The sequence below is a fragment of the Musca autumnalis genome, unplaced genomic scaffold (genome assembly GCF_047663935.1).
Source record: "Musca autumnalis isolate F117 unplaced genomic scaffold, ASM4766393v1 scaffold_1, whole genome shotgun sequence".
NCBI lineage: Eukaryota > Metazoa > Arthropoda > Insecta > Diptera > Muscidae > Musca > Musca autumnalis.
This window is the reverse complement of record NW_027411644.1, coordinates 201,006,354-201,028,628: the sequence shown is the minus strand read 5'-3', so window position 1 is coordinate 201,028,628 and position 22,275 is coordinate 201,006,354. Positions and strand designations below refer to the sequence as shown.

At 36.2% G+C, this 22,275-nt stretch overlaps 1 protein-coding gene across 5 annotated transcripts in view; it reads left to right on the top strand.

Moving 5' to 3' along the window:
• Poxm (paired box pox-meso) overlaps window positions 1-8,880 on the top strand; it is a 157,571-nt gene extending 148,691 nt beyond the window's left edge. For 3 of the 5 annotated variants that reach the window (XM_073959900.1, XM_073959904.1, XM_073959902.1), the window contains one exon: window positions 6,342-8,880. In XM_073959900.1, coding sequence (XP_073816001.1) covers window positions 6,342-7,576 — 1,235 coding nt within the window. In that variant the 3' untranslated portion in view covers window positions 7,577-8,880. Of the gene's footprint in view, window positions 1-6,314 lie in introns of all 5 variants that reach the window. The other 2 variants (XM_073959899.1, XM_073959901.1) reach the window with 1 other exon arrangement.
• The last annotated feature ends 13,395 nt before the right edge of the window (window positions 8,881-22,275 follow it).

Here is a 22,275-nt window from a genome sequence, read left to right as displayed (position 1 = left end):
ATGTCCGTCACGCATATATTTCCTTTTAAAAACTTTTCAAAAGCGATTATTTTTTAAGTCTGGAGTATTATCCCAATGGCTTAACTTCATCATTACTTCCTATTACAGAGATTATTATTTATTTAGTAGAAGTGCTCTTTTGGTTTATCTTGTCCATTAAAAATCCAAATATTTCTTATTTATTCAACAAACCAGGCCTTTGGAATGCTCTCCATAACATCTGTCACACCTTGGAGGGATTCTCCACCAAAAAAAAAAAACACTCTGAAAACCGCGACAAATTGTTTTGTTTTTCAGCAGCTACTGTATTTATTGACCGGAAGAAAACCAAAAACTGACCAAGTGAAATAAAGTGGCTTAACCTTCTTTCTCTTCGCTCACAAATAAAGCCGACGGCAAACGCTATAAGTGAGAAGTAAAAAAACTGGTGAATGAATGGATAATTGTGTTGATACACTTTCGATTGGCATTTAACCGCAAAAATCATCATCGGCCACAATAAAAAAAAAAGAAATAACTTGGCAAAGGGAAATAAATTGAAGCATTCAACAACTCTTCCGCTTTAATCAGTTACTAAAAGGAACGCAAAATAAGCAAAACAGAAAAAAAGAAAAATAACCTGCATAAAAATGTCATCACAAAAAAACGAAAACCACGAAAAAGAAGAAGAGCCAGAATATCTTCTTTAAAATCTTCACTAGCGGAAATTCGATAGTGGAAGTACAATTTAGATGTAATTGCTTATGATATTGTCGATTGTTGTTGTTGTTATCGTTGGTTTTTATTATTGGTTTGCTTATATTTCATTGGTTTGTTGTTACATTTCATGAGATGACATTTAACAAACCGATAAACGTCAAATGTCATGTTCACACACAATGACAAATGCCGACGGCGGCACATACATAGCTCATATTACTAAGTAGATATCAACTCCAGAATAAGGTGTATAGATGTATGCTCTCCAGGGGTTTGTTGTTGTACTCAAAACTCTTTCTTAATGTTTGAGTTTGCGAGACAAACGCATGGAATGCAAGGATGTGACTAAATGTCTGGCTTGGTGAATGCACCATCACTGCCACATGAAATCATTGTGGCTTGTGGTTTGCCAGTGAAAAGAGTTTTAGGAGGAAAATCGTCTCCTTTGTTTTTGTTGTTGGGAGAATAAAAAATGAGTTGCCATTTAGTTGGACAATTAGTATGTGGAGTTTAGATATTATTTGCTATTAGGAGTCATCACATGATTTACACATGGTTTAGGTATATTCTATTTAAGCTATGTTTACATCAAATACACTTAATTAATTCTGTTTAGACTAAGTTTATATCAAATTCATTTTATGGTGGGAGGCTATGAAAATGGCGCCCAATCTGGAATGAAGGACTATTGTTGTAATATGACATCTTATGCAATCATAAAACCTTATATGCTCTTTACGTATCGTTGGGCGCCACAAATACATTCCGTTGGATCGGAATTATTTAGATCAGCACATACATCCGCATTCAAAATTTTGGTTGAAATTCGATCACTATGTAATTTTTTTCTTCTATTTATTTGGCTTGAGGTCAGTAGAACTGGAAAGTAAAAAATTCATTTAATTTTTATTGGACAAGTACAGAACCCTAGCCCATAGCGCCATGAGCATTCCAAGAACAGCTATACAATAACTTCTTTCAGAAAATAACATAAATTTTTTTTTCAATTTTGTAATTTTATTTTCCAATTTTTCGACTATATTGGATATTTCTTAAAATTGGGCCTCTTGTGTCATCCCCTCCTGTTGACAAAGAATTTCCAAAAAATGTTACCCCCTACGTTCAAATGACTCTAAGTTTAACCTTGATTTCAATTGCAATCGTATTGAATTTAGGTCAAATAAAAGCGGTTTTATGCGATTTAGGGTACGTTTATACTAGCTTCTATTATTATGAAGGTTCTGCATCGATTTGCTTCAAAACATTTTCATACATTTTATTTTAAATAAATCGACTTAATCATCATAAAGGGTATTATAGTCTAAACACGCCTTTAAGTGCCAACCTCTATGGTTTCAAATGACAATTACATTGCAAAAACGTCAAATAAATCATCTTAAAGAAGGTTATTCCGACAAAAACCTCTAACCTGTTAGGTTTTTATTTATTGACCTATATTTTCATGCATGATAATAAGCATTAATGTAAATGCAGTTTTATTACTTTATTTCTAATGCTTAATGATGCGTTTACATATCAAATAATTTTTGGGATTTTTTATTAATTTTCATTTAAAATTTCCCTCCACATTTCACAACTCCATAGTGCACCGTACCCCTTGCATTCGCCACTGATAACCAACATTAGTTGCGGCCAATGTATGGTGTTTAATTGTAAAAAAGCCACTTGGAGTTCCTTTCAAATGGTGTTAACACTTGTTGGGTGTTGTTGTTGGCTGGGCAATTATATTCGGATCCTATTACTCCACGCACACACAAATCTGCCCACAATACCACCAATAACTAGCTGGCTGAGTGACTGACTGGCTGGCTGGTTGCACTATCAGCAGCAGCAGCAACAACAAAACTTCGCAGCCACTTGGTCTTTCTTTCTTCGTTCATTCAATCCAACAATGCCTATTATTTATGTGGCTAGAAAAGCTATTGGTTTTTGGATTTTGTTGTACGATGTATTGGATTTCTTCTGGTGAACGGAACAAGTGACAACTCTTCCAATACCGCAATGCTGCGGCTGGCTGGTGTTCGTTCGTTCTCTTGATGAACATGTAATCGAGTAAATCACGTTTCATTCATAAAAAAAATATAACAAAAAAATATTGAAATGAATGAAAAAGAAAAACACAACAAAAACAAATGGTTTTTGTTGTGTGTAACATTTTCCCCAAGTGTTGCTAATGGGGAAATTAAAAAAATTAACAATGAAGAAGAAGTTATAAAATTTAATGCACTATTTAACCATGAACAATGGAATATGAATGAATTTTTTTTGCTACTATTCCATGGACTCTTCACTCTTCTATTTTTCTTGAAAGATTGGAGAGGGGAAGTACCAACATATGGCCAAAACTTGCGTAATTTGCTTACATGTAATATAGCAAGTAGCTTAGTAACATCCCGGTTACTACCTCTTCAATCACTGTCACCGTCACTTCTGTTGTGACACATCATGTGACCAATCTTTGAAGTGCTTAGCTTTTAATCGAAATGTCTAAAATTTGTGCAATTTCTTTCAATCACTTTTTTTCGGCGTTGCTCAAATGATTAACGATCTTTATCTGTTCTTGTGTGTGGGGTGAAGTTTCCCCTTGACGTTTAAACCTAAGTGAGAAGAAAAGTCAAAGGTCAGAGAAAAACAAATTATCTTGTTTTAAATTAACCATCAATGTCACCGTTTAAACATCACTGCTAATATATCAATATAGAGATGTTGGGAATTGATAAATAAACCTGAGATTTTGGAATGGATTTAAAAAAAAATTATCGAAGGTTTACAGAGATTTATGTATACTTGGATTAAAAAGCATATTTTTAATGTGTTCTCTCCAAGACTCTCAAACAGTCTTCTATCCATAGAAGACTTTTAGAAAGTGTTCTACCCACGGAAGACCTTTAAAGGATTTTTTTATCCATAGAAGACCTTAAAAGAATTTCTCACCCACAGAAGACCTTTAGAAGGTCTTCTATCATAGAAAACCTTTAGAAGGTCTTCTATCATAGAAAACCTTTAGAAGGTCTTCTATCCTTAGAACACCTTTAGCAGGTATTCAATCTATAGAAGGCCTTTAGAAGGTCTTGTATCCACAGAAGATCTTTAAAGGGTTTTTTATCCATACAAGACCTTAAGAGAATTTCTCACCCATAGAAAATCTTTAGAAGGTCTTCTATCCATAGAAAACCATTAGAAGGTCTTCTATCCATAGAAGACCTTTAGCAGGCCTTCTATCCATAAAAGACCTTTAGAAGGTTTTCTACCCACAGAAGGCCTTTAAAGGATTTTTATCCATAGAAGAAGATCTTCTATCCATAGAAGACCTTTAAAGGATTTTCATCAATAGAAAACCATTAGAAGATCTTCTATCCATAGAAGACCTTTTGCAGGTCTTCTATCCGTAGAAGGCCTTTAGAAGGTGTGCTACCCATAGAAGACCTTTGGAAGGTCTTCTATCCATAGAAAACCATTAGAAGGGTTCTATCCATAGAAGACCTTTTGCAGGTCTTCTATCCATAAAAGAGCTTTAGAAGGTCTTCTATCCATGGAAGACCTTTAGAAGGTCTTCTATCCATAGAAGGCATTTAAGAGGTCTCAAGTCCATAGAAGACCTTTAGTAGGTGTGCTACCCATAGAAGACCTTTAGAAGGTTCTATCCATAGAAGACCTTTAGAAGGTCTTCTATCCATAGAAAACCTTTAGAAGGTCTTCTATCTATAGAAGGCTTTTAGGAGGTGTGCTACCCATTGAAGACCTTTGGAAGGTCTTCTATCCATAGAAAACCATTAGAAGTTCTTCTGTCCATAGAAGACCTTTAGCAGGTCTTCTATCCATAGACGACCTTTAGAAGGTGTGCTACCCATAGAAGACCTTTGACCTTCGACTATCCATAGAAAACCTTTAGAAGGTCTTCTATCCATAGAAGACCGTAGAAGGCCTTCTATCCACAGAAGACCTTTAGGTGATTTTTTATCCATAATAGACCTTTAGAGGTCTTCTATCCATAGAAGACCTTTAGAAGGTGTTCTACCCATAGTCTTCTATGGGATTTTTTATCCATAGAAGACCTTTAGAAGGTCTTCAATCCATAGAAAACCATTAAAAGGTCTGCTATCCATAGAAGACCTTTAGAAGGTGTGCTACCCATAGAAGACCTTTGGAAGGTCTTCTATCCATAGAAAACATTTAGAAGGTCTTCTATCCACAGAAGACCTTTAGAGGATTTTTTATCCATAAATGACCTTTAGAGGTCTTTAAAGGATTTTTTTATCCATAGAAGACCTTTAGAAGGTCTTCTATCCATAGAAAACCATTAGAAGGTCTTCTATCCATAGAAGACCTTTTGCAGGTCTTCTATCCATAAAAGAGCTTTAGAAGGTCTTCTATCCATGGAAGACCTTTAGAAGGCCTTCTATCCATAGAAAACCATTAAAAGGTCTTCTATCCATAGAAGACCTTTAGAAGGTCTTCAATCCATAGAAAACCATTAGAAGGTCTTCTATCCATAGAATACCTCTAGCAGGGGTTCTATCCATAGAAGACCTTTAGCAGGTGTTCTATCCCTAGAAGGCCTTTAGCAGGTGTTCTACCCATAGAAGACCTTTAAAGGATTTTTTATCCATAGAAGACCTTTAGAAGGTCTTCAATCCATAGAAAACCATTAGAAGGTCTGCTATCCATAGAAGACCTTTAGAAGGTGTTCTATCCATAGAAAACCTTTAGAAGGTCTTCTATCCATAGAAAACTTTTAGAAGGTCTTCTGTCCACAGAAGACCTTTAGACGGTCTTCTGCCCATAAAAGACTTTTAGAAAATCTTCTATCCATAAATGACCTTCAGAAGGTCCTTTGGTCATGGAAGCCCTTTAGAATGTCTTATGTCCATTGAAGACCTTAAGAAGATCATCTGAACATAGAATACCTCCTATTTATAGAAGATCTTTTGAAGGTCGTCTGTCCAAGAAGACCTTCTATCCATAGAAGACCTTTAAAAGTCATACTGCAAATGCTTTCAACCACATCTAAATTTAGGTCATCTCTCCCATCCACAGATTCATTCATAGCTTATGAAAAGTAGTTCCTTGGTTCTTTTTCCAGTAGAACTTTCATTCAACACACATTCTTTTGAACAAATCAGGCAGGCAGGCACAATAACAACAACAACCACAACAACATTAAAACGTGCAAAATAAAATAAAAACAAAACATTAGCAATATCCGCAATTCTCGGAACTTTGGGAACAATGGCTTGTGATGGTGGCACAAAGTCTACAACAGATGCACATTTTTGTTGCGCTTTTTTGTGCTTATGACGACGATGATGATGATGCCTTCACAGCCAATGAATTCCAGCAAATGGTGTTGTTATTGTTGTTGTTCAATGAACTAATTAGAAAAACGAATCAACATATTCAGAGCGTACCACTCAAAACAAACTTAATTTGTTTTTCTAGGAAAAACAATTTTATTTCAAAATATCTTTCTTTGTTTTCTTTTCTATTTCCTCAACTTTTTTCTTAAGTTCTTTTCTTTTTAACAGCTTTTCCTTGGAAATTAGATATTAATCATGATTTGTTTTTTCTTTTCTTCTTCTCCTTGTTCTCTTTAGAAAATCAATGCCCTCAATATGGTGAAGTCAACCAATTGGGTGGTGTCTTTGTCAATGGACGACCCCTGCCGAATGCCACACGCATGCGCATTGTGGAGCTGGCACGCCTAGGCATACGACCCTGTGATATTAGCCGCCAGCTGCGTGTCAGCCATGGTTGTGTTTCGAAAATCTTGGCCAGATACCATGAAACGGGTTCCATACTGCCGGGTGCAATTGGTGGCTCTAAGCCGCGTGTTACCACGCCCAAGGTTGTCAATCATATACGCGAATTGAAACAACGTGATCCTGGTATTTTTGCCTGGGAGATCAGAGATCGTTTGTTGAGCGAGGGTATCTGCGATAAAACGAATGTACCGAGCGTTAGTTCAATATCACGCATACTGCGCAACAAATTGAATCCCATCAGTCATCATCCGCCGACACCGGCCCCAGTGGCAACACCAGGACCACCACCCAGTACATCACCTCAGCATACAGCACACAGTCAACAGCAGCAGCAGCAACAACAACAGCAACAGCAGCAACAACAGCAGCAGCAGCAACAGCAGCATGCCCATTCATTGGCTGCTGCCCAGGCCCATGCTGCTCACAACGCCCATGCCCACACACCCACCCATGGCTCCCACAATCACCATGGTCACGGTCATATGCACCACACACCGCCCCATTCGGTGGTGACATCTGTTGCAGCCTCAGTCACAGCCCATCCCCATGCTCATCAGGCACATCAGGCGGCCGCTGCGGCTGCCAGTGTTGCTGCCCACGCCCACCATCCCCATTTGTATTACCAGCCCTACAATGCGTACAGCATGAAGTCGACAGTTTCATGTGGTACACCATCTCCGCCCCAGACAGGTTCACCTCATCAAGTCCATTCGGCGGCAGCAGCAGCGGCTGTGGCCCATGGCTGGCCATCACCGCACACCGTAACCGACATCTTGGCTCATCATCAGGCAGTGGCCCTTAGGGCCAGCTGTCAAGTAGGCAATCCGGTAAATACTGGTCTCACAGCCAGTCTGCCAATGACACCATCGCCGGTAGGTGGTTCAGCGGTAAGTGGCCATCAACAATTGTTGGATTGTGAGAGTGTTTCGAATACCACCAGCGCTTTGGCCCAACATCAGGTGGCTGCCACCCAAGTGGCAGTGGCTGCGGCCGCTGCCTCACAACAGCCCTATGCCAACTATTACATGTACTTCCAGAATGGTGGTATGCATCATCCCGGTGGCATGATGACAACTGGTACCACAAGTTTATGAGAATTATGAAAAAAGATTTTGGCAAAACAATTATTGGATTTGCTTGTAAATGATACTCCTTCAACAGCAGCAACAGTAACATCGGAAACAGCAGCAACAACCACAACTTGAAGAAAAACACACAAAAACGAGATTATAATGGAAAAGGAAGAAGAAGAAGAAAGGAAGTTTCCAAGACTTTGGAGCCGAATTAAAAGCAAAGGAAGAGAGCCAGAGTATATTGTGGATAATCCAGTGGTCCATATCAAAGAAAACGAAACCAAAATTTGCTCAATTCATTCTCAAATTTCTAACCCTCAACATACCAACCCACAGCCACAAATCCAGCTCTACTCCTACAACTCCAGTTCCAACATGAACATTGCTTTATGTTTTCCTTCTGATTTTCACATCCCTTTTCCTTTTTGGATTCATTTTGTTCTTCTTACTAAGTTTGATGGAAATAAAAAAAACTCTGTATACTCTCCCCACCTCCTTTACCAGAGAAAATCGTTGAGCATCGATTCGATTGATCTTTTCTTGTCTAAATAGCAGCAGCAACAGCAACAACAACAACTCAAATATACACACTCACACACACAAACAGATTTCTCTAGATTTTTACGTTAAGCAATAAACGATCGCATATTTATTTTATACGATACCAATTTAAACTTTAAGTATTTTTTTTCAGATATTAGTCATTATTTTTATATACATATGTATGTATGTAGCATATATATATAGCAAGTATACTTATATTGTATAACACATAAGTAAATGAAAAAAAAACAAATTCGTTGGATTCAAGTTTGAACTTGGCTATTCGAATTTGCCTCAGAGTGGAGGAGGTTGAGATTCGAAGGGTCCTTTGGTTTATCAAATTTGAATCATCGTGCAAATTACAATGACGATAATAGTTGGATGAATGAATCGATGATGAATGATCTTTGTATGTGTATAATGATGATCAATGTAAAATTTAAAACTTAACAAAAAAAAAACAAATAAACAAATACGAAGAAATCATAAACAAATTCGAATGACAAACAAACAAAAAAACATGAAATGAAATAAAATTCACAAACCGTAAACAAGTTTATTATTATTATTATTTAAAGAAGCAAAAATAAAAAGAAAATAAGAAAAAAATAAGAAAAAAACAAACCGAACAAAGCAAACAACAAACATGAAACATAAATTGAAATTATCTGTAAGAGAACAAGAATTTAGTGTAAAATATTTAAAACAAAAAATACTTATTTTATTTGGTTGTAGATTTTTGTTGTATTCTAAATAAAGATCATTTTTAATAATACAAAAAACGCATAAAGTGTAAAATTTAAATGTTTGGTTATTTCGACAAAGGTAGGTACATATTTCACAGTGAAGAAGTTATAAGTTCCACTTGGATGGTAAGGTATGATAAAAACATTTTTATCAAAGTATCAATGGGTTAAGTTCTGAATTTTTAAGATGTGTCTTATGTTGATGATATAAACAGCATGGGACGATCAGTAAAATAAGTATCTGATACCTTTATGAAGGTTGAAGGAGAATCTGCTAATGTGGATATGGAGGGTTAACGACGAGAAGACCAAGTTGATGGTGTCGACACGCAATGCGTCCATACATCCCGGACCAACTATTGAAGTTGGTTCATATAGTTTTGAGGTAGCAAAAGACTTCGTCTACCTTGGCTCCGCCGTAAGCACATCAAACAACATCATATAAGCAGCTTAAAACAAAGCCACATCTCGTCAAACAAAAACAACGCTTTACAAAACACTGATTCTGCTCATGCTAATGTATGGTACCGAAGCCTGGATACTTTACGGACCAATCTGCGTTGACGGTGAATGAGCTATGAGCTGTATCTGCTATATAACGGCATCAGTACAGATAAACGTATCGACATGCAACGATTACGTTGGCTAGGGCATATCATAAGAATGAGTGATGATGAACCCGCTAAAAGACTGTATAAATACGGGTCACATGGCGGCACACGCAGAACTTTAAGGACAAGGCTTTGTTTGAGCGTAGAATTGAAACGCAACATCAGAAAACTTCATATCCCAGATTGGGAAAATACAGCAGCACACAGAGATGATTGGATATCTTTTCTTAGTTCGGTTTATGGAACAAGTATCCTGCTAAGTAAGCAAGAATTCCAAGAATTAAATAGAATACTTAGGGTGTTGGAAGTTCTGGTTCAATAATATTGTAATTGCACTAAAATTCAGTACCTGAGGAAACAATGAGCTGTTTTCATTTCGTACTATTTCTTCAATTTTTTCCAAAAAGAAAAAAATAAATAAATCCAAATGAAAGGTGCTTAAACCTGGGAAGTTTTTCGGATTCTGAACTACAATGTTCATAAATGAGAAAAATCAAAAAACAAAAAAATCTCCGGAGGGACTTTTAAAAAAATTGCGGTCAAAGTTCACACTTTTGGGGTTTGTTTAGGTTTTCACGGTTTTGCTTGAAAACTACAAGTCTGATTGGAATGCGATTTACACCCTCAGCATTTATGCTAACGAGGGTATATGAGGAAATATCAAAACTTTTTAGTTTTCCATAAAAAAAAATTATGCTACTTGAACGATTTTTGGTACATAGATTCGGAAAAAATTCCGATTCTCAAATCTGTTCGAGATACTAATTTTAGTTGTTGCGCTCAAAAGTTATGGCGGTTTTAATTCTGATAATAAGAAATAAATCTTAAAACAACGCCAGTCATTATATTGCGAAACATTGTTAATTAAGGGCTTCCTACGAACAATATGATTACCGAGGTCCTAAGAACAAAGTTATCAACATATTTCTGGAACCCTCTTAAATTATAACATTTTTTCAATTTTAAAATTGTTCTGGGTCGAAATAATTTTGGTCGCTAGTTGTCGCTGCCAGAAAAAAAATCAAAATTACTTTGATGTGTATACTTTAATAAAAAATCATTTCAAGGTGCGATTCGTTGCGATAAATGAAGTAGAATTTTTTCAGGCTACATCAAATTTCGAAATATTTCATATTCGGCTGGTACAAACTTAATTCTAAAAACACAATTTTGAACCGATTTGCCTGAAATTTTGGTATTATTATTTTGAATGTCCAGATAAAATATAAAATAGCCATATTTTCAAGCCGATTTCGCTGTAATTTTACATTTTGATTTCTTAGAAGATGTAAACCCTTCGTACCAAAAATTATAAACATCAGTTGAAATTTTAGTTTAGACCCCATACAAAGGGGTCACCCTTTCTAATATATTTTAACGGTCTGTGGAAATTTAGGGTGAAAATGATTTTGAATTAATATTTTTTGACAGTACTTAAAAATAAAACTAAATTTAAACACAAAAAGGACGTACAAATACTTTTGGCCAGAAAAATTGGATTTGGGACCAGTCTGCATCGCGACGATTCAAATGGAACCAAAAATATAGAAATCTGTTTAGCGGTTTGCACGTTTTAGCAAAAACAAAAAAATATATTGAGGGAAGTTATAAAATTTTTGTAAGAGAAAATATTTTTCACATTTTTTGTGAGTTAGTTGAAGAAAATGTAAGAAAATTCGGTCGGAGTTATTCTTCTATTTCAGTTAAATTTCACGCAAAAAATCACGTTTTTATTCTAATCACTTCTCGAGTTCACGCTAACATCTAGCGGAAGATATGGGTAACGTTCAAATAAATGTTGGGTTCCTTCGAATGCGGTATAATCTTCAAATAAAACTGTATCATTTGAAATGCGTGTAAATCGCGAAATCATCAAAATCGCTTGATGCGCATGCGGTTTATCAATACGTCGAATTCTTCTCTTTTAATTTGTATGCATTTGCCAGGATTTACTTTGGCCGCTAAGATGTAGGTAGCGTCGTCTGCAGTTTAGTGTGCAACAATCTGTTTAACGCTTATATTTTGCACATAGTGCATACACTTTTTATGCGCATCCGATTTCACTACCAATCGTGGAAAAATGCATCGATCTAATCCTACCTGACCAAAATTTTGAAAATTCATGTTAGCGAAAATTTCTTATTTAGTAATGATGTAAACCTTATTTTATACTTATATTACTGATGAAATAATTGTCTTTACTATTTTTTAATTAAAATGACGTAAGACTTCTTGGCCAATTTCCCTTGTTTTCAGAACTTTTTTGACAATATATTAGAGTTAATATATGTTCAAACTATAGATATACAACTACAGTGAATGTTATGTAATTCAGTGATATCACTTCGGTAAGACCAAACGAACGAGTATACAATCGGAAAACCTTAGAAATATCTTAACCTTTCCTTTGTTTCCTACTTCACAAAAGTTCAAAATCATGGCTTCAATTTTCCACTCCAATTTTATTGAGTAATTTATGGAAGAAAAATGGGATTAGTAGAGAATTGATTTATGTAAAGGGAACATTCGTATATCATGGCGTTATCCACTAGTATTTTTTTTTATATTTGCAGGTAGATTTAGGAGTTTTTTTTTGTCTTTTATCACCCTGCGTTGTCAGAATATGGTCAGTTTTTCAATTTCGGAAAGACAGGTGTCCAATCGTTGTTACTGTTACTGTCATTGAAGTTATTCCCTAAAGATATTTTGGTGTCCAATCGTAGATCTTATCACAAAGAATTTCTGAAGGCCGAAAGTGGTTTTCTTGATAGAGAACTAATGCTGAGCAATAGACTCCATGATGAAATTCTAGCACCCAATCGTGGGCAATAATGTCAAATTCTGTCGCCCAATCGTGCATCTGTCAATAGACTATTTTGGCGTCCAATCGTCAGACTTCTCTTATAGAAATTCTTGTTTCCTATCGTGGATTTTCTCATAAATTGATCTCGTCAGTCTTGAATAATTTTAAAATGAAATTCTGGCGCCCAGATTTTTAGCAAAAATCCATGAACACAATTTTTCCCAACCTACATTTTTTATACTCTCAGCCTTTAGTCAAAATGTGCCTCATCGAAATAATGTTTTTAGGGCCAAAGTGTGTTTGGAAATCTGTTTCAGAAAATTTGGAGTAGACTTAGCTATGTTCGTCCGTCTGGGTGGCTGCCTGGAGAACACGATAATTCTCGAACAGATCAACCGATTCGATCCACTCTTTCGATAACCTTCCACAGAGTATTTGAACAATTTTCAGAGAAGTACAGTTTAAGATCTCTCTGGATAATTAGTAAATATACCTGTGTAAGCTTAAGACCTCAGCAGTCATGGCTTCACTTCCTTTATGCTAATAAATTAGTTATAACTAAAAATATGAAATAAAAAAAAAAATATTACACAAGTAAATTATAAGACCTCTCTGGAAACGGTTTGCTTTTTTGCAACAATTGTTCTCGGACCCCTATTACTACAATACAAGTTTTTTCAGGGACATGCCCATACTTCCAGAGAAAATGGCCCAAAAGCTGTAAGACACACCTAGGGCCATCATGTGTAGTGGCTGGTGCGCATTACAACTTTCGAACCGGATACTGCGTTGGTCCTAACATTGTTTATAGCAATATTTCTGCGAGCCTTATATGAAGTTCGTAGATGGTGATTTTCGGTCTACTCCTTCTGTATTTCCAAACAACCCCCCCCCCCATAAATTCAAGAATTGTAGCTACAGTCGTATGTGCGATTTTTCTTGAACGGAGCAACAGATATGTTCCAAACTTTGGTTTTAGTAATATTTTGTCCAAACTTAGTTTTAGTTCGAAAATGGGTACATCCCAACAAACCTTCAAAATAGTTGTTTAATGCAGTTTAAGGTCGGTATTCTTTGTGTGTGTATATTTTTTCTTGAAAAAACTGAAAATAATACTGTGACGCACTGAAATGACTTGTGGGCGCAATATCTTTTAAAAGGAATGACACCCAAAGTAAGATATACTTCCAAAATGAACTATGTCGGCCCGGTTCATTTCTTCAGTTACCTCCATATTTTGTTGGTGAGTTCATACGTCCGAAAATGGCTACACAATTCTGAAAATCTCCTAATACATAGCTTTGGGTTAAAGGATTTTGGTTGTGTAGCCGCTATTCGATCTGTCCATAGATTAAAGTTTCAGTTCACGCAGGACCCTGAGCCTATCCGCAAATCCGACTGATACTTGGTGAGATTTTGACGAATTTGAATCTGTTTCCGATATTTTTATTTATTTTTTTTTTTTTTTTTGATTTCGTTTGTCGTTTTAAAGTCCTTTGCCGAAGAAGGAAAAAGGGACAATTCTAGAAATGTGCATCCATTCAAAGTACTTCCCAAAATACAATTCAAAGAGTAATCAACAGAAAAATCCCTGAAGATGAAATTCAATGTAATTTCGAAATATTTGAAATAATATGCAATAAATAAAATATAAACATTGACCTCAATCTCAATCTTGATTTTATTAACATTCGAAAAGTCGAACAAAACATAAAAATACGACAGAAAAATTCTTTTTTGTACAATAGACATTTAATAATTTGTAGGAAGGGACAAGTTTCAAATAAACTTAACGGACGACACTGCGGTGGAATAGAAATCATATAAAAAAAAATTGATATAGTTTTTTTTTTTTGTTGCCAATTTCAAACATAATAAAGAATTTGTAATAGTTATGATGAACAAAATAGTTAATTACAAAAAGGTGTTAGAGACTATATACTTATTGCTCTTATCAGGGTGCCCTGGCTACGTCGGTGATCCGGACCGCCGAAAAACTAAAACCAGCACACTCAAAAGGATATTGTAAATACTGTACCCAAAAAATATGTTTTTTAGAAAAAATATCGCACTAAATTTTGGTCTTTGGCAGTAGATTACTCTGCTGCTGTGTGGGCTACATAGCCAATATACATATCAAATTATGCGTAATTGCGATTACTTTAATCCTATTAATTGTTTTTTGAAATACTCGAATGAGCGTTCCAGTTAAATTAAAAATACGAACAACACCTAAAATCCGGCTTCAAAATTTCAGCATCCATAAAAGGTGGAAGCAGTGGAAATTTCGAAAAGTGATACATTAGAAGTGTAATCTTCATTTTGTAGTCTTCTACTTTTACTTTGGACATATGTCCGTCATTTGAACGGTTTAATCAGCAATCAAATGGTAACGTAAAAAACCTCGTTAGCTTCAACGTTTTTTTCCTATTTTTATTCATTTACGCGGCCATAACTTCCACGCAAATTAAATTATTTTGCCAAATTTTTGAGCTTTGTTCAAAACCACTTGAATTGATCTAGCCATGGTCATAGTTACTGGTAAATTGCAATAGTTCGCGTATTATAATAGTGCAAACCGTGGCTTCATGAAAACTAATTTTTTTCGATATTCACTCATATACACTTTCATACGGGCAAAATGCGCCTCATCGAAATAATGTTTTTAGACCCCAAGTATGTTTGGACGAAATCCGTTGCAGACAATTTGAAGTTGATTTACACATGTCCGTCCGTCTGTCTATCTGGATGGCTGGAGCGCACGATAACTCTCGAACGAATCAGCCCATTTGGTCCAAAGTTTGGCTTTCGTAATATTTTGTCCAAACTTAGTTTAAGTTCGAAGATGGGTCATATCGATCCACTTCTTCAGGTACCTCCCCCACAAATGTTCGGACGATAATTCTTGAAGGGATCAACTGACTTGAACCATACTTTGCACATCGTGACATTTATACCAGACATGGATGAGGTTCCAATATGGACTCAATCGGTCCACTCTTTCGGGTACCTCCCACACAAAATTGCGGAATGGTTCAGTTTAGGACCTGCTCTCACACACACTTCCTGAGAAAAACGCCGATTCGGACCAAAATTTGACCTTCGTAATATTTTGTCCAAACTTAGTTTAAGTTTGAAGATAAGCCATATCGGTCCACTCCGTCAGGTACCTCCCCCAAAAAAGTTTAAAAATGTTCGAAAAAATTGTGCGAACGATAACCCCTGAAGGGAGTGGCCCATTTGGTCTATATCTTGGACATCCTAATATATCTACCAGATATAGATCAGGTTCAAATATGGACTATATTTGTCCACTCCTTCGGTAGCCCACATAAAAAATTTGGGATAAGTTAATTTTAAGACATGCTCTCGAATCACTTTGATTTTTATACCCTCAGCATTTATGCTAACGAGGGTATATACACTTTCACACGGGCAAAATGTGCCTCATCGAAATAATGGTTTTAGACCCCAAGTATGTTTAGACGAAATGTGTTTCAGACTATTTTGAGTTGATTTAGCCAGATATAGATCAGGTTCGAAAATTTCGGACAAGTTCATTCTAAGACCTGCTCTCGAATCACTTTGATTTTTGTTGAAGCAACTTGTATACGCTGCCTCCATTACGATGGTAAAAGTTTTTTCAGAGGCAAGTCCAGACTTCTTGAGAAAACAGCCCGATAGGTGTAAAAACCACTAAGGCACCATAAGTATGGTGCGCCTTAACTAAATTTAAATGAAAGGTGCTTACACCTGGGAAGTTTTTGCGGTTTCTGAAACTACAGTGTTCATAGATGAGAAAAAACAAAAAAAAATCGACGTAGGGATTTTCAAATAAATCGCGGCCAAAGTTCACATTTTTAGGGCTTTTTTAGACTTTCAAGATTTTGCTTGGAAACCGCAAGACTTTTGAGATATAGAAGTACAAAATGGGACAATGCACAGTGGATCCACCCATTGGCCAAAAATAAAAAAAATAATGTCAATATCTGGCAACGCTGACAGCAATGACATGGACCTTTTTAAAAATATATTAATTTTTGCTTTATTCGAACGTGATCTTCTTAAGAATAGCTTCAAAAGTCGGAACATTTGACTAATATTTTTTGTTGTGAGTACAACCTACATTTTAAGTGCAAATAAATGTATTCAAAATATCGCGAAGCTAATGCGTATACCAAAATAGTATAGTGGATTTTGAAGAAGGAGGCAATAGCTTAATATTCATTAAAAATAGTGTTTTAGCGTGTTGTAGAATTCTGGTTAACTGCATATTTTTTAGTGTATTTTGTAATGTCAATTCGATCATATACTTAAATTTGACCTAAGGTTTTAGTCATGATGCCCACCAGTGCCCACCTCGGGAATAATTTTCCAAAGTAGTTTATGGGTTTAGGATTATTCAGTACTAAAATCAGCTGCCATCTAGTGCCAGACTATAAATGGTGGGCTGTTGACTAAAGCAGCCCTAGAATAGGGTTTCTATGGATATATTAGCGTATAACTCTGTTATCTGACCACGTACATTAACATAACTGGTATCAGTGGCAAGATGAAGAAAACTTATTCCAAATGTGTCATTCGTTGGCGGTACGTGCCTTCCAGGAAGAAAGCTATAAGATCTATATTAAAAATGTTACCAATTTCAGACAAACATTTTGATTTTTTTTAATCCGCTAAATTGGTTGGATTTTATGTTGTTTTGGAGATTGTTTTGTTTCCCCAAGCCTATTTTTGCATCATAAGATAATCGGGACCTTTGTTCGTGTCATTTTGTATTAACGGCATAAAACAATTCTTACCGTATACCCCCTCCAGAGGGGAAAGGGGGGAGAATGTTACGCTCGTGGTTTCTTAAAACACTCTTCGCAGCAGCACAAAGCTGTTGGCTTGATTTTTACACTCTAAATATTTTTGGCCAATTTCTCCATACAAGTGGATCCACTGTGCAATGTACTGACACGGTGTGCCTTAAGCAAATTTAAATGGAAGGAGCTTACACCTGGGAAGTTTTTGCGGATTCTGAAACTGCAATGTTCATAGATGAGAGAAATCAAAAAACTAAAAAAATCGCCGGAAGGCTTTTTAAATAAGTCTTGGTCAAAACTCACACTTTTAGGGGTTTTTTAAGTTTTCACGATTTTGCTAGAAAACCGCAAGTGTTATGGAAATGGGACTCGAAAGAGAAAATATTGTAGCAGTGAAAATTCTGTACAATATTGACCTATATGATATTTTCGTAGGTTTTACCGTTTTTGAGATCTAGAAGTTGAAATTTGGACAATGCACTGACTGTATCGCCTCCTTATAAAACAATATCATGCACGGCCCGCCTTAACTAACATTAAATGAAAACCGCTTATAACAAGCACATTTTTGCGGATTCTGAAACAGCTATGTGTGTAGATCACAAAAATTTTGGGCATTTGAACCGACAAAAATGTTGATTAGGATTAAAGATAAAAAGTTTTGCAGATGAGATACTAAAAGGAATGGATAGACATTGACCGTTATGGAAGTGGATCTCCAGCCACAACATATGGTGCTGTAGGGGGTTTTTACACTCTTCGGGCTGTTTGCCCAAGAAGTATGGACTTGCCCCTAAAAAAAACGTTTACCTTCGTAATTGAGACAGCGAATGCTGACAACACGCAGAGAAAAAATATTTTTCGCTTTTGTTGGAACAAAAATATATGTTTTGGTTCCAAAAATGTATTTGTTTTGTTCAAACATTGTAATCCAAATCCAAAAATACCATCTTTTGTTCTAAACATAGAAAACAAAAACAACTTTCGAATTTCCGCAATATTGTTAAAATCGTTAACAATACCGATTGTAGGAACTATCATAATCTAATTTTGTTTACAAAAAGTATTGTCAATACAGAAAACCAGCCCAGAAATTTTTGATTTGAGTGCATATACTTCTCATATACACTTTTCGCATAACTTGGATATAAATGTCGCGTATAATATTGCAATCATTGATGAACACAATACATGGTTTGCTGCATTGGCTGACAACAAAGACAAACAAAAAGCCACAAGAACCCACCACAACATAAGGAATAATTAAACACCATAACAAACATGAAAAGGAAAGAAGAATGAAACAAAGCAGAAACAAATAAAAACAAGAGTCTCACAAGTACATACACACAAAAACAAAGGTAAAGGCATCATGTCATACAAACACACCACAACTCACCAAAATTGTTTTTTCAACACGGCATCGACTAGCGAGAGAAGAGAAACAAATTTTCGAAGAAAAGAGAGAAATATTGTTCAGTTGACACAAACTATTTTTGGATTTACAATACTACATGAGGAATCCAACAATATGTTAACAATACATATTTTGCTCTTGGAATATTGTTGGATCAAACATATTTTTTTCTCTGCGTGAAATATAGTCTATATTTCACCCTGATCCATATCTGGTAGATATATTAGTATGTGTAAAGTATAGACCAATTCGGCCACTCCCTTCAAGAGTTACCATACGAACAATTTTTCCGAACATTTTTGAACTTTTGTGGGGGAGGTACCTGAAGAAGTCGACCAATATGGCTTATCTTCAAAATTAAACTATGTTTGGACAAAATATTACTAAGGCCAAATTTTGGACCGAATCGGCAGATCCATTCGAGAGTTATCTTGCGCTCCAACCACCTCACACCTTTTGTGGGGGAGGTACCGGAAGGATTTGACCGATATAGCCCATCTTCAAACTTAAAATAAGTTTGGGTAAAATATTACTAAAGCCAAAATTTGAACCGAATCGGTTTATCCGTTCGAGAGATATCGTGCGCTCCAGCCTGCCAGACAGACAGACGGACATTGCTCAATCGACTCCAAATTGTCTGAAACACATTTCGTCCAAATATACTTGGGGTCTAAAACCATTATTTCGATGAGGCACATTTTGCCCGTATGAAAGTGTATATACCCTCGTTAGCATAAATGCTGAGGGTATAAAAATGGTAAAACCTACGAAAATATCAGAAAGGTCAATCTTGTACAGAATTTTCACTGCTACAACATTTTCTTTAGTCCCATTTCCATAAGACTTGTGGTTTTCAAGCAAAATTGTGAAAACCTAAAAACCCCTAAAAGTGTGAACTTTGACATTTATTTATTTAAATTTGGAAGAAGATTTCTTCATCTTGCCACTGATACCAGTTATGTTAATGTACGTGGTCAGATAACAGAGTTATACGCTAATATATCCATAGAAACCCTATTCTAGGGCAGCTTTAGTCAGCGACCCAACATTTATAGTCTGGCACTAGATGGCAGCTGATTTTAGTACTGAATAATCTTAAACCCGTGACCTACTTTGGAAAATTATTCCCGAGGTGGGCACTGGTGGGCATCATAACTAAAACCTTAGATCAAATTTAAGTATATGATCGAATTGACATTACAAAATACTCTAAGAAAATATGCAGCTAACTAGAATTCCACAACACGCTAAAACTCTATTTTTTTAATGAAAATTAAGCTATCTTCTGCTGAGGATGCTGGAGCTCAAGAACCCAGGTCTCCTTACTAAGGACTGGACTGTAATGAGTCTAACCCCTTGTAAGGAGAATGGAGGGATGGATGTCAAGATGGCGATAGACTCCTCAGGAAAGGAGTACCTTAAGGTTCGTGAGGGAAAACTGAATTTTGGTTCAGGATGGGTTCGGTTCCGACAGATTCCACCTCGCGAAAATCAGTAGGAGTAGGTAGGCGGCAGGTGCTACGCATTTTGCAGATTAATCTTCATCATTGTAAAGCAGCTGCCGTCCCTCACGAACTCAGAGGTAGACATTGTTCTAGTCCAGGAACCTTATATATACAAAAATAAGGTTTCTGGACTGAACAATGCCAACTTCGAGGTCTTCGCATCGTCCGAAGGGGACAAGGTGAGGACCTGCGTGGTAGGTAGGAAGAACCTCAATCTAATCTTTCTATCTAATTATAGTAATGGAGACATGTGCACGGTGCGACTGGAGAACGGCAGAGAGAAGGCCACTCTCCTGTCCTCAATCTACATGCCATATGAGGACCCTGATCCACCAAATCAGGGGGTACACAGGCCGCTAAAGGAGAACCTGGGCGTTTGTAACGTAATCCTTGGATGTGACGCCAACGCCCACCATTTTCACTGGGGCAGCAAAGATACAAACACTAGAGGTGAGTCGATTTTCAATTTTATATTATCTTACAATCTAAGAATCTATATATATAAAAGAGCTCAGTGAGTGAGTGAGTGAGTGAGTGAGTGAGTGACTGACTGACTGACATATCACCGCCCAGACGAAACCGCTGAAGCTAGAATGCTGAAATTTTGACTGTGGGTTGCTGTCGGTGTGTAGGGGTGAGATAAGGCTGGGTTTTTGGAAATTCGACCTAGAAGGAAACGAAAAGTACTAAAAGGTACTAAATATGGTACCCTTTGTATTAGGCAAACGGGAAGAGCTAGAATTCTGAAATTTGGAATGAGGGTAACTGATGAAGAGTTAGAAAGATGTACCAAAGGGTTTTTGGAAATTCGACCTATAAGTGTACGAAAAGTTACTAAATTTGGTACCAATTGTATATTTTGAGCGGATATAGCTACAATCTTCATATTTGGTATGGGAATCAAGGTTGGGAAGTGGTGTTGATATAAGGAAATGATTTTGGAAGTTCGTACTTAAGTGTACGAGTAGCACTAAATGGTACTAAATTTGGTACAATTTGGATTTGGTTGAACGGATAGAGCTAAAAACCTGAAATTTGGAATTTAGATTACCGTTGAAGTGTACGATTTAGATATGGGTGTAGTTTTGGAAATTCGTACTTATGTGTACGAAAAGTACTAAATGGTACTAAATTTGGTACAATTTATATTTGGGTGAACGGATAGAGTTGGAATCCTGAAATTTCGAATTAAAGTTACTGATGGAGTGTAGGATTGAGGTACTTTTGGAAATTCGTACTTATGGGTTCGGAAAGTACTAAATGGTACTAAATATGGTACAATGTAAATTTATGTGGACGGATAGAGCTGGAATCCTGAAATTTGGTATTAAGATTACTAGACATCGGATTTTAGCATGTTTTTTATTTCTTATCCGATTGGACTCAAATTTTGGATCTAGGCGTTTTGAGGGTCAATTTTTCGATATTTGGGGTCATATCAAAAATATGCAAAATATATGCAAAAACCAGTAAGGAAAGGATTAAAGTCGGGCGGGGCCGACTATATGATACCCTACACCACTGTGAATATGTAAAATATAAATCGGAGCTATATCCAGATCTAAACCGATTTTGATATAATTTGGCACATTTATTTCCAGACCGAATTCAGTCACACATTCCAAATATCATTGAAATCGGACTTATATAGCGTGTTTGGAGCAGCAAATACGCAAAATCGGCCGAAAATATATATGAGTGCTATATCCAAATCTGAACCAATTTCGATACAATTTGGCACATTTATTTCTAGACTGTATTCAGTCACACATTCCAAATTTCATCGAAATCGGAAATATATAGCGTGTTTGGTACAGAAAATACGTGAAATCGGCCGAAAATATATATGGGAGCTATATCCAAATCTGAACCGATTTCTATATAATTTGGCACACTTATTTCTAGACCAAATTCAGTCAAACATTCCAAATTTCATTACAATCGGACGTATATAGCGTGATTGGTGCAGCACATACGTGAAATCGGGCGAACATATATATGGGAGCTATATCCAAATCTGAACCGATTTCGATATAATTTGGCACATTTATTTTTAGACCAAATTCAGTCACACATTCCAAATTTCATCGTGAAATCGGCCGAAAATATATATGGAAGCTATATCCAAATCTGACCCGATTTCTATATAATTTGACACACTTATTTGTAGACCGAATTCAGTCACATATTCAAAATTTCATCAAAATTGGACGTATATAGCGTGTTTGGTGCAGCAAATACGTGAAATCGGGCGAAAATATATATGGGAGCTATATCCAAATCTGAA